The sequence below is a fragment of the Euleptes europaea genome, chromosome 11, assembly GCF_029931775.1.
Source record: "Euleptes europaea isolate rEulEur1 chromosome 11, rEulEur1.hap1, whole genome shotgun sequence".
Classification (NCBI taxonomy): domain Eukaryota; kingdom Metazoa; phylum Chordata; class Lepidosauria; order Squamata; family Sphaerodactylidae; genus Euleptes; species Euleptes europaea.
The window spans coordinates 1,430,134-1,442,885 of NC_079322.1; the positions used below are offsets into that span (position 1 = coordinate 1,430,134).

General features: G+C 44.0%; 1 protein-coding gene across 1 annotated transcript in view; it reads right to left on the reverse strand.

Moving 5' to 3' along the window:
• Positions 1-2,881: 2,881 nt before the first annotated feature.
• FHOD3 (formin homology 2 domain containing 3) overlaps positions 2,882-12,752 on the reverse strand; it is a 437,196-nt gene continuing 427,325 nt past the window's right edge. Inside the window, exons 23-24 of the mRNA XM_056857839.1 lie at positions 11,726-11,897; positions 2,882-3,051 (exon numbers count right to left, since the gene is read on the reverse strand). Of these exons, the coding sequence (XP_056713817.1) occupies positions 2,882-3,051; positions 11,726-11,897 (342 nt within the window). The remainder of the gene's footprint in view (positions 3,052-11,725; positions 11,898-12,752) is intronic.

The following is a 12,752-nucleotide window of genomic DNA, read 5'->3' on the forward strand; positions in this document are numbered from 1 at the left end:
TGTGACTCATTGATCAGACAACATGCGCCAACCCACTTCATTCCCCGGAACAATCACTCCAAAACCTGCCCAGGGAAAGCTACCACACATAGCAAACACTCACACGACCACGGTGTTTAAAGGTAGCTCTGCCAAAGGTCTTCTTGTATTTTTGAAGGAGGATAAATGCTTCTGCGACATTTCATGGCTGCTTTTTGGCACATGAATCAGTTGATTTAAAACTATCTGAGAGGTGGTGGTTTTTAGCTCTGAAATAACCTTATGACTAAAAATAAAGAGATACTTCCAGTTGTAAAATATTTCTTTTCTTTACATCAAAGCCAGTAATGTTAGCCTAATGTTTACATTAGTGGGCTTAGCATGCTCTGAAAGTCAAGGGCTGACATTTGCTCTTTCTTCTCTAATATGACTTGACTACCAGATTACTGTTCAGTTGAGCACAGGGCCCTATCACTGGCACTTGTGGGGCACACAGCTAATGGTCTTTGGTGGCGGAAAGTGCCGTCAAGTGGCAGCCGACTTATGGTGACCCCTCACGGGGTTTTCAAGGCAAGAGACATTCAGAAGTGGCATGCCCTTGCCTGCCTCTGCACAACAACCCTGGCATTCCCATCCAAGTACTCAACTGCTTAGCTTCCAAGGTCTGACGAGATTAGGCTAGCCAGGACCATCTTGGGTTCTACTCTTAAAAATGGCATCCAGTTCCTTCAGAGTTTCAATTGTTAGATTTTGTACCTGCCAGCATTAGTTTGACAAGATGCACAGAATTTTGTGGCTGAACGCCATAAGTATGGGTTCAAGGCAAGAAATTTAAAGACATGAATGGGATGCTCATATGAAGAGAAATCTTTATACTGCATAATAATAATTTATTTATGGCTATTTGCCAGATAAAACAGAGACAGAGCCTGCAAAGAACGAATTTACAAACCAAGACTAATCTCAATATAAAATACCAGGTTATACATTTTCCAGATTAGATCGGGGGAATACTTTGAGGCAACGTTCCTTAAGTACAAATGCACAATATTTAGCCACCTGAGAGGTAACTGGGAAATTATCACCCAACAAAACCCTTTTTGTCCAATCATCCTCTCCTCCAATGCCCATTTTCCCCGATGAGGGGTTCAATAATTTTGGGATGGGCTGTCTAGAAAAAGGGCACCTGAAAAAGACATGCTCAATAGTCTGCAGTTCCCCTGAGAAACAGGGGCAGAGTCTCTCCGCCCTACGGACCTTCTTGAATTACCCTTCTAGGATGGCAAGGTAAGGCTGCACATCTAGCCAGTGTATCAGCCCTCCTACGAATATTCACTTCCGGGGAGTGCAAGTAGGCAGCTGGTGTTTTATAAAAGGTAAAGGTAAATGTCCCCTGTGCAAGCAACGGGTCATTCCTGACCCATGGGGTGACGTCACATCCCGACATTTACTAGGCAGACTTTGTTTATGGGGTGGTTTGCCAGTCATCTTCCCTTTACCCCCAGCAAGCTGAGTACTCGTTGTCAAAGAGCTCCCCAACCTGTCTCCACCAGTTGGAGGCTGCTTTGGTTTGGTCAAAAGTTTTCCAAAAGACAAAACCTTGAACTCCAGGCTTTCGCCCCAAGCCCAAGGAGTAGCTGCCACCAGCCCTTTCAAAAGATTGAGCTCCAGGGGGAAGATAAGGGCAATCCTCTCCCAACTCACTCCAAAATTGAGTGCAACGCTTACCCTGCAAGGTAGAGGCCTGCCAGGGAAAGATTACACTCCCAAAATGTCTTAGGTTTTTGGTAGGTGGTTTTACACTCACACAAGGCACTTAGAATTAGGCTTGGAATCCCAAAATCACAGACACAAGCCATTTAAAGGCTAACAATTTATTTATAAGATTCAAGCTGGTTTACAGGAAAGAAAAGGTTCATGAAGTGTTAAGCAAGAAAATAATAAACTATTTAGCATAACTAGCTAATACATTCAAAAGCCTTTTTGGTTCAAAAGGATTGGCAAAGGTTTCTTGTATCAGGTTTATAGTTACCAACTTCCCAAAGATCTTCCAGCATTCAAGAGTTTCAAAAGATTGTCCAAAGGTTTCTCCAAGCAGGTCAAGTTGACCAGAGTTTCCCCGTAGGGCCAAAATCAAATGGGTTGTGATGCAGCCAGCACAGCTCTCCTGCTGTACCCCAAAGCATGCATAGTTTTCTCAAGGGTTGGTTTGTCCTTATATTCGTTTTCTCAGTGGCATGAGCTCATAGAGGCCAATTGAGAAAACGCAAGCACTTAGCTGTTAATTAATCGCTTGGTCAGATTTGCTGACTCATTCAGAGATGTGTTCAGGTGAGGAAGCCTGCAGAACTACCTGCACCTGGACATTGTCATGATGGCTGACCATTTAATTACCATGGCAATGCACGGCCTTGCATTCCAAAAAGGGGAAAGGTTAACTAGCACCCGCTGGGGCTTACTCCCTCCACAGAAGCAGTTTTCAAAAGGAAACTTATTTTTCTGGTCTAAAATCCCAATAACACAGAATTCATAGGCCTCCCAGGCCTGAAACAAAAGAAATAATACAATCCAAGAAATTGAGAGGTCTCAACTTCTTGACACTCGTTTTACCGACCTCGGAAGGATGGAAGGCTGAGTCAACCTTGAGCCGGCTACCTGAAACCGACTTCCTTCAGGATCGAACTCAGGTCGTGAGCAGAGCTTTTGACTGCAGTACTGCAGCTTACCACTCTGCGCCATGTGCATACTATTCTCTGATGGAAACTTCCCATCCTGCTTTTTCTATCTGGACAAACATATGTTGCTTTTTAACATATGGTCACACCACTAGCACATTTGTTTCAAATACAGTGCATGTGCAAACCCACAGAGATACATATATACTGATGCAAAAGGGACAGCTCTACTTACGCGATTTCCTGTTTGCTCTGGATCGCTTCCTTTCCCTGGGCACGGCTCGCTGACTTGGCACTTGTGTGGCAGACTTGACAATCCGATCCATGATCTCATCTGCTGCATCATCAGTGGCATTAGGTGACTCATCGTTGCCAGCAGTCCAGGAACCGACACGGCCTGGGAAATACAAAGCTTAGTTCTCCACCGCTGTATATTCTGTATTATGTTATCTACTGCATTTGTTTCTAATGGGTTCAACAAGTAAGAATAGTGGCAAATCGTGCTTTGTAAAAATGCACAGAAGTTGAGAAAATTGTACAAATCTACAGTGAGGGAAAAAAGTATTTGATCCCCTGCTAAATTTGCCCGTTTGGCCTCTGATGAAGAAATGACCAGTCCATAATTTTAATGGTAGGTTTATTGTAGCTGTGAGAGACAGAATAACAACAGGAAAACCCCCAGAAACCCAGAAGACAAAAGTCAGAGATTGATGTGCATTATAATGAGGGAAATAAGTATTTGATCCCCTATCAACCAGCCAGGTTAGGGTTAGGGTTCTGCTGTCGACAGAAGCAATCAATCCATCAGATTCCAAACTAGCCACCATGAACAAGACCAAAGAGCTGTCCAAGGATGTCAGGGACAAGATTGTAGACCTGCACAAGGCTGGACTGGGCTACAAGACTATTGCCAAGCAGCTTGGCGAGAAGGTGACAACCCTAACCCTAACTGTCAACCTCCCTCGGTCTGGGGCTCCATGCAAGATCTCATCTCGAGGAGTTGCAATGATCATGAGAACGGTGATGAAGCAGCCCAGAACTACATGGGGGGAACTTGTCAATGATCTCAGGGCAGCTGGGACCATAGTCATCATGAAAACAGCTGGTAACACACTACGCCGTGAAGGACTGAGATCTTGCAGAGCCCGCAAGGTCCCCTTGCTCAAGACAGCACATGTACAGGCCCGTCTGCAGTTTGCCAATGCACATCTGAATGACCCAGAGGAGAACTGGGTGAAAGTGTTGTGGTCAGATGAGACCAAAATCGAGCCCTTTGGCATCAACTCAACTCTCCATGTTTGGAGGAGGAGGAATGCTGCCTACGACCCCAAGAACACCATCCCCGCCGTCAAACATGGAGAGGGACATATTATGCTTTGGGGGTGTTTTTCTGCTAAGGGGACAGGACACCTTCACTGCATCGAAGGGACGATGGACGGGACCATGTATCGTCAAATCTTGGGTGAGCACCTCCTTCCCTCAGCCAGGGCATTGAAAATGGGTCGAGGATGGGTATTCCAGCATGACAATGACCCAAATCACATGGCCAAGGCAACAAAGGAGTGGCTCCAGAAGAAGCACATTAAGGTCCTGGAGTGGCTTAGCCAGTCTCCAGACCTTAATCCCATCGAAAATCTGTGGAGGGAGCTGAAGGTTCGAGTAGATATACATCAGCCTCGAAATGTTACTGACTTGGAGAGGATCTGCAAAGAGGAGTGGGACAAAATACCTCCTTAGATGTGTGCAAACCTGGTGGCCACCGACAAGAAACGTCTGACCTCTGTAATTGCCAACAAGGGTTTTGCCACCAAGTACTAAGTCATCTTTTGCAAAGGGATCAAATACTTATTTCACTCATTATAATGCACATCAATCTCTGACTTTTGTCTTCTGGGTTTCTAGAGGTTTTCCTGTTGTTATTCTGTCTCTCACAGCTACAATAGACCTACCATTAAAATTATGGACTGGTCATTTCTTCGTCAGAGGGCAAACGGGCAAATTTAGCAGGGGATCAAATACTTTTTCCCCTCACTGTACATTAAATTGGAATGCTATTCTGCCCCTGTTATAATGTATGTTACATGACATTCATTAAAAAAATTACACCCTGCCTTTCTACTAGTTTTAAATTTTAAGACACATCAGTTCATAGTGAAAATAAAACACAAATTTAACAGAACTACCACCCATAACAATTTAAAAAATCCAACCTACCTCAGAGTGTCACTGGGAGGATAAAATGGAAGAGAACAACATGAACCCTTTGACTCCCCAATTGGGAGAAAGGCAGGCCATAAATGAAGTTAAGAAAGAAATTAGAAAAGCGGTCTACATAAATCCAGCAATCAGTTCTAGGATCTCCCCATAGATACTGATTCTGGACCACTAGAACAAGGGCTACCCCCCCCCAAAGCTTGAAAGAAATTTCTTAGGCTCCTGTGAATGACAGGACTTGAGCTTCCGCTCCCCAATTCAGGAAGAGGCGTGTCCTGGTAATTGGGGATTCCCTACTGAAAGGGGTAGAGTCTAAAGTGTGCTGATTGGACTTGTTGTCTTGAGAGATATGCTGTCTACCAGGTGAATCCAGGATGTGACAGAAAGGGCAAAAAGACTCATTAAACCCACAGATTATTATCCTTTTTGCTCACTCGTGGGAACAAATGATATTGCCTGACACAGCCCAGAACATATTAAAAACATATTAAAAAAGACTATGCGGCTCTGGGTAAGAATGCGAAGGACCTGGGGGTGAAGGTTGTGTTTTCGTCAGTTCTTCCTGTTGAAGGTTGTGGCTTAGGAAGGGAAAGAAGAATACTACAAATTAATGACTGGATGCATAGATGGCATAGTCAAGGAAGGTGTGGATTCTTGGACCATGGATTACGCTTTTGAGATGAAGTTCACGAGGGTTGAAAAAATGTGTTTGGTGAGAGCCTTGCAAACCTGATAAGGAAAGCTTTAAACTAAATCCTATGGTGGAGCGAGACAAAAACTTAAAGCCTAGGATGCTGAACCATAATGAGACGAGAACAATAAAGATTTGTAGGGAATGGCATGTTTGTGAAGAAACATAAACTTGTGGGTAAGTACAAAAATGAAAACCTCGGGGCACATAAACCATGATTTCCGATGTCTACACTAATGCACAGAGTACAGGAAACAAGCAGGAGGAACTTGAAGCCCTAATACAGGAAGGGGATTTTGACCTAATAGGCCAAACTTGGTGGGATGTCACTTACGATTGGAATATTAAGACTGAGGGGTACAGCTTGTTTAAAAGGGATAGACAGATAAGGAAGGGGGTGGAGTAGCATCATATGTCAAAGATGTGTATACTTGTGAAGAAATACATGAATATGAGCATGGAAGTTCAGGGAAGGGTCTATGGGTAAAAATAAAAGGAGTCAGAAATAATAGTGATATTATGGTGGGGGTGTGCTATCGACCACCAAACCAGGCAGAGAACTTGGATGAGACACTCCTAGACCAGATTACGAAATTCTCAAAGAGACGGGACACAGTGGTCATGGGAGATTTTAATTACCTGGACATCTGTTGGAAGTCCAACTCTGCTAAAAATGTAAGATCCAATAAATTCCTGACTTGCCTTGCAGACAACTTCCTATTCCAGAAAGTGGACAGGGAAACAAGGGGATCTGCTATCATAGACTTGATTCTCATCAACAGGGAAGAACTGGTCGATGAGGTTAAAGTAGTAGGCACCCTGGGTAGTAGTGACCGTGTCATCTTGGAATTTACAATCATGGGGAAAGGAAAAACTGTACATAGCCAGACATATAGGTTGGACTTTAGGAGAGCTAATTTTAACAAACTTAAACTTATGCTGAGTAGAATCCCATAGTCAGAAATACTTAAAGAGAAGGGAGTTCAAGAAGGGTGGGAGCTTCTTAAAAATGAAATACTGAAGGTGCAATCACAAACCATTCCTTTGAGAAGGAAAAATGGGAGGAGACTAAAGAGGCCAGGGTGGCTCCATAAACAGCTTTGAAAAGACTCATTTAGGAAGTGGAAGGAGGGCCTTATAACCAAAGATTAATATAAACAAATAACTAGTGCTTGTAGGGAGAGTGTTCGGAAAGCTAAAGCTCAGTACTTAGGCAAGAGAGAGATGCTAAATGCAACAAAAAGGGACTCTTTTCCTATGTTCAGAGTAAGAATAAGAACAAGGACAAGATAATCCCATTGCGGGGACCGGAAAGTGAAATTGTAACAGGAGATGAAGAGAGGGCAGAACTCCTCAATTCCTACTTTTTCTCAGTCTTTTCTAGCAAGGGAAGCGGTGCTCAACATGGCATGAACAGAACACATGATGAGGGAAGGGATTTGCAGCCTAGGATTGGCATTGGGGTAGTGCACAAACCCCTAGTTTCTTTAAATGAAATAAAGTCCTCAGCGCCAGATGAATTGCATCCAAGGGTACTCAAAGAACTTGCAGATGTAACTTCTTAGCCTCTGTCCATTATTTTTGAGAATTCTGGGAGAACAGGTGAGGTGCCAGAAGACTGGAAGTGGGCAAATGTTGTCTCCATCTTTAAGAAGGGGAAAAAGGAGGATCTGGGTAACTACCGACTCATCAGCTTGACTTCTATACTGGGAAAAGTTTTCGAACAAATCATCCAACAAACCCTTGAGCATTTAGAAAGGATGGATCTGATTACTAAGAGCCAGAACGGGTTTCTCAAGAACAAGTCATGTCGGACTAATCTTATCTCCTTTTTTGAGGAGGAGGAAGAAGAAGAAGAAGAAGAGTTGCTTTTTATATGCCGACTTTCTCTACCACTTAAGGAAGAATCAAATTGGCTGATAAACACCTTCCCTTCAGTTCTCCTCAACATACACCCTGTGAGGTAGGTGAGGCTGAGAGAGCTCTAAGACAGCTGTGACTAGCCCAAGGTCACCCAGCTGGCTTCATGTGTAAGAGTGGGGAAACCAACCTGGTTCACCAGATTAGCGTCCGCCGCTCATGTGGAGGAGTTGGAATCAAACTTGGTTCTCCAGAACCACCGGTCTTAACCACTACACCACGCTGGATCAGGGGAATGCTGTAGACATAGTTTATCTTGATTTCATTATGGCTTTTGATAAGGTTCCATATAATACTCTTATGGATAAATTGGGAAAATGTTATTGTGGTGAGAATTTTTATTAAAGAATAATTTGGTTTAAGAAGAACCATCTTTATATTACAACCTATAGCTTAGAAGCCTGTGACTAACCTCTGCCTTAAAGGGCACTGGAGATGACATTTGTAGAAGTAGATTAAAAACACACTAGGAGCTTGCAATTATGTTTTAGGGGGAAGAAGGTCATATGGACCAGTAAACAAGTTATCTGTTAGATTGGGGAAATTTGCTTAGGTACACAAGTTTCACAAACAGTAAGTTGTCAGAGATCCTTTTAACTAAGTAACTTATTTGGAAACAGGACAATACCAAGCGAGATAAAGCCATAATTTGTGGAAAGCTCATCTCTGGGAAAATTTGTAAGGAGGGGCCGTTTTAAGACTCTGTCTCGTTTGGTTTAGCCTATAAAAAAAGTCCTTCAAGATCCCAGTTCTTTGTCATTCTGGGGAAAGGGATCAGGCTTTCCACTTGTGGTTGCCATCTTTGTCTTTCCCTAGGGTGATCCAGAGCGCTCTGACTTACTGTTTGTTTGTCTGTTAGTTTCTGTGTGGGGTTTGTTAAATCTGTCAAGTATTATTCTCCCCTTTTGCCTTATAACCTTTGTAAGTTCAATAAATCTATATGCTTTATTGTTATATACGTGTGTGTGGATTGGTCCTAAGTCTATGATCTGTGTTTCTATCACATTCTCTGGCTTTGCTTTGGTAAGAAGCAGGCAGGGAAACTCCAATTACTAGAACCCAGAAGGGGGAATTGAAAATTCTCCCGTCAGTTATCTAGATCCTATTACTGTTAGGTGGATCTGTAATTGGTTGACAGATCGCACCCAAATAGTGCTTGTTAATGGTTCCTCATCCACTTGGAGAGGAGTGACTAGTGGAGTGCCTCAGGGATCAGTCCTGTGCCCTGTGTTGTTCAACATCTTCATAAATAATTTGGATGAAGGAATAGAGGGGATGCTTATTAAATATGCGGATGATACCAAATTGGGAGGGGTAGCAAATATGGTAGAAGACAGAGCCAGGATACAGGATAATCTTAACAGGCTGAAGAATTGGGCTAAAACTAATAAAATGCATTTCAACAGAGATAAATGCAAAGTTCTACCTTTAGGTAGGAAAAATCAAATGCATAATTATAGCATGGGGGAGACTTGTCTTAGCAGTAGTGTGTGCGAAAAGGTTCTTAGGGTCTTAGTAGACCAAACATTGAACATGAGTCAGCAGTGGGATGCGGTAGCTAAAAAGACAAATGCGATCTTAGGCTGTATCAACAGAAGTACAGTGCCCAGATCACGCAAAGTGATGGTATCACTTTACTCTGCTTTGACCTCACCTAGAGTATTGTGTTCTGTTTTGGGCACCACAATTTAAGAAGGATGTAGACAAGCTGGAACGTGACAAGAGGAGGGCAACAAAGATGATGAGGGGTCTAGAGACCAAGTACTATGAGGAAAGGTTGAAGGATCTGGGTATGTTTAGCCTGAAAAAGAGAAGACTGAGAGGGGATATGATAATCATCTAATTGAAGATGGTTTCATATAGAGGTATCCCATGAGGTCCTAAGAGGAAAAGTTGAAGGAGCTGGGTATGTTTAACCTGAAGAGGAGAAGACTGAGAGGTGATATGATAACCATCTTCAAGTACTTGAAGGGCTGTCATATGGAGGATGGTGCTAAGTTGTTTTCTGTTGCCCCAGAAGGTTGGACCAGAACCAGCACGTTAAAATTAAATCAAAAGAGTTTCCGTCTTGACATTAGGAAGAACTTTCTGACAGTTAGAGAAGTTCCTCAGTGGAACAGGCTTCCTTGGGAGGTGGTAAGCTCTACTTCCCTGGAGGTTTTTAAGCAGAGGCTAGATGGCCGTCTGTCAGCAATGCTGATTCTACGACTTTAGGCAGATCATGAGAGGGAGGGCATCTTGACCATCTTCTGGACATGGAGTAGGGGTCCCTGGGGGTATGGGGAAGGTAGTTGTGAATTTCTTGCATTGTGGAGGGGGTTGCACTAGGTGACCCTGGTGGTCCCTTCCAACTCTATGATTCTAAATCCAGAGGCCTCATAAACCTCCATAGAATGTCATTGAGGGCCCCTGACAGATGTACTCAGCTGTTGTTCTCCTTCCAATCTTCTACTGGAAACATCTGTTGTGAGAGAATGGTTTGGGGGTTGGGCACTATTATTCCAAATGATGCTGTATGGTATCCTGCCCTACCACACTATAGCTCAGTCACAGGAACGGAGTTCCTTGGGTGAATGAAGATTTGGGGAATCATTTTCATAATCATCCTACTCATCTTTACTGCTCGGGCAGCACAGTCCTAAGGGGGGGGGGTAGTTGCGGCCAGCAAGCCGCACAGGAAGACTCCCTGAAGCCCGTGAAACTGCTGTATGCCTTTCCATGGGCTGCCCCTGTCAGCCTGGCCCCCTGGAACGCCCCTTTTGGTGTTGGCATGAGTCCCTGAGCTGCAGGTACACTGCTGGGGTGGGGTACTGCCACTCCGCTCCTTGGTGCTGGTGCGAGTGGCCCGATGCTAGAGTAAACGCCCATCTGGACAGCGCAAGTAGCAGATATGCTGGAACTGGGGTCACGCTGCCTCCAAAGCCCTTCTGCCCCCCCTTTGGGCTGCACTGTAAAAAAGCCAGCTTGAGAACATGAAGCCGAGGCATAATATAAACATGTTAAAATAAATAAATAAATAATGATGGCCTAGATTTCCCCACCATTTTATGTCCGCAGCACAGGCTGTGCATACCAATCCAGACACATCCAGATAGACACAGAGATGCAACAATAAAAACAAGTAAAAGAACCACGCGAATACCAGCGTGTAGGGCTGTCGATTCGGTTTGGCCCGAACCGAAAAACAGCCACATTTCCCCCGATTCGGTGGTTTTTAGTTCGGATGGAACTGAACTCAAAAAAGGTGGGAAACCGGGGAGCCGAATTCGGCGAGTTCAGGGTGTTCAGTGAATAAATTCGGCAAATTCGGGGTTCGGCACAGCAGCATAACTGCCAGTTAGTAAGCAGCATTCTCCCGCGGCCAATCGGTGGCCAAGCAGGGTCTTCTTCTGGCCAATCAGTCGCGATTGAGCATGTGAGCCCAGCTGCTGGGTGGCCCGGGGAGAGAAAGAGAGAGTATTTGTTTGTGTGAGAGAAATCCCCATGGGGGGGTGCGTGTGCACATTCGCTCCTTTCCGTGTCTGTAGGGGGCACATTTTTGGGGTTAGAGCCCCCAAACTTTCAGTGTAGCTTCAGATGAGGCTTCTTGTAAAAACCCCCAAGTATTGTAAAGATGGGATCAGGGGGTCCAGAGATATGGGTCCCCCCTTTGCCTTGGATTTGCCACTCTCTAGATGCATAGGATCGGCTGATCCCATTCATCCCAATAGGGAAAAGGGGGGGGAACCCATATCTCTGGACCCCCTGATCCCATCTTTACAAAACTTGGGGGTTCTTGCAAGAAGCCTCATCTGAAGCTACGCTGAAAGTTTGAGACCTCTACCCCCAAAAATGCCCCCCGCGGAGCTGCGGAAAAGCGCCAATGTGCTTTAAGTGGCTTTATTCCTGTCACTGTGGGCAATTTTGGGGGGGGGCAACCTCTTCCGGGCCCCATATCTCGGGACCCCCTTACCCAAACTTTACAAAACTTGGGGGTTCTTGCAAGAAGCATCCCCTCAAGCTACCCTGAAAGTTTGAGACCTCTACCCCCAAAAATGCCCCGCCTGGATCCGCAGAAAGGAGCAAGTGCATTTTTAATGAATTTATTTGGCCGAATTTTCCCTCGAACTAGGCGCTGAATTCCATGGATCCGAATTGGGGGAGTTCGGACTTCAACATATCCCGAATCGAGACGGGCCGAATTCTGCCGAATCCAAACTATACCGAATTTTTTTTTCAACAACCCTACCAGCGTGCCAAAATTCACCTCGGCTGGCTCTGCTTCGAGTGCGCACTCCTAACATGGTGGTGTTTTCCCCGCTTGGAGACGATGTCTTCAGGACAGCTTTCATGTGCTCATGCTCTGCCGCATCTTCAGCATATTGCAGCCCCTGTGGCTGGTTCTGAGGTGTTGGAGAACCGCAGGAGAACTTCCCAGACTGGAAGAGGAAGACAGAGGACTCCATCAATGAACAGATAGAGAAACAGATAGCTAAATAGCTAAATATACAAATGGATAGATAGATAGATAGATAGATAGATAGATAGATAGATAGATAGATAGATAGATAGATAGATAGATAGACAGACAGATAGACAGATGGATGGACGGACGGACGGACGGACGGACAGACAGACAGACAGACAGACAGACAGACAGACAGACTAGAAAAGAGATAAATAGGTTAGATAAATAGACATAGATGTATAGATAGATGTATAGGTAAGATAGATATGTAGGTAAGACAGATAAAAATTAAATAGACAGCTAAATAGAGAGATAAATAGACAGAGACATATAGATATGTAAATAGGTAAGGTAGATATATAGGTAAGAGAGATAAATATATATACAGAGAGATAAAAATATATTTAACCAATAATTAAATAGACAGCTAAACAGATAAACAGACAGAGATAAATAGATAAGATAGCTAGTTAAATGGATAGCTCAGTAAATAAATAGACAGACAGACATATAGATGTAGTATTTACTGCTAATTAGTGAATTTTGGTGACTGCATTTGAGAGCATGACAACAGTTAAAAAAGAGGTTAGGTGTTTGTAGATCTCCCACACAGACTTAATTTCAGGAATCACACTTTCATTTAAAAATAAACAAACAGCAATCTTGAATCAGTTACATTCAATTAAAAAAAAAACCCCCATCCAAGGGGTTAAACGAATGAGGGAAAACAAATGGAACCAAGTCAAGGCAGAAACGGTGGTGGTGGGGATCTAGACATTTTCAAAGCTGTAAAACTACCTGCCTCTGGGATTGCGGCTTTATTAAC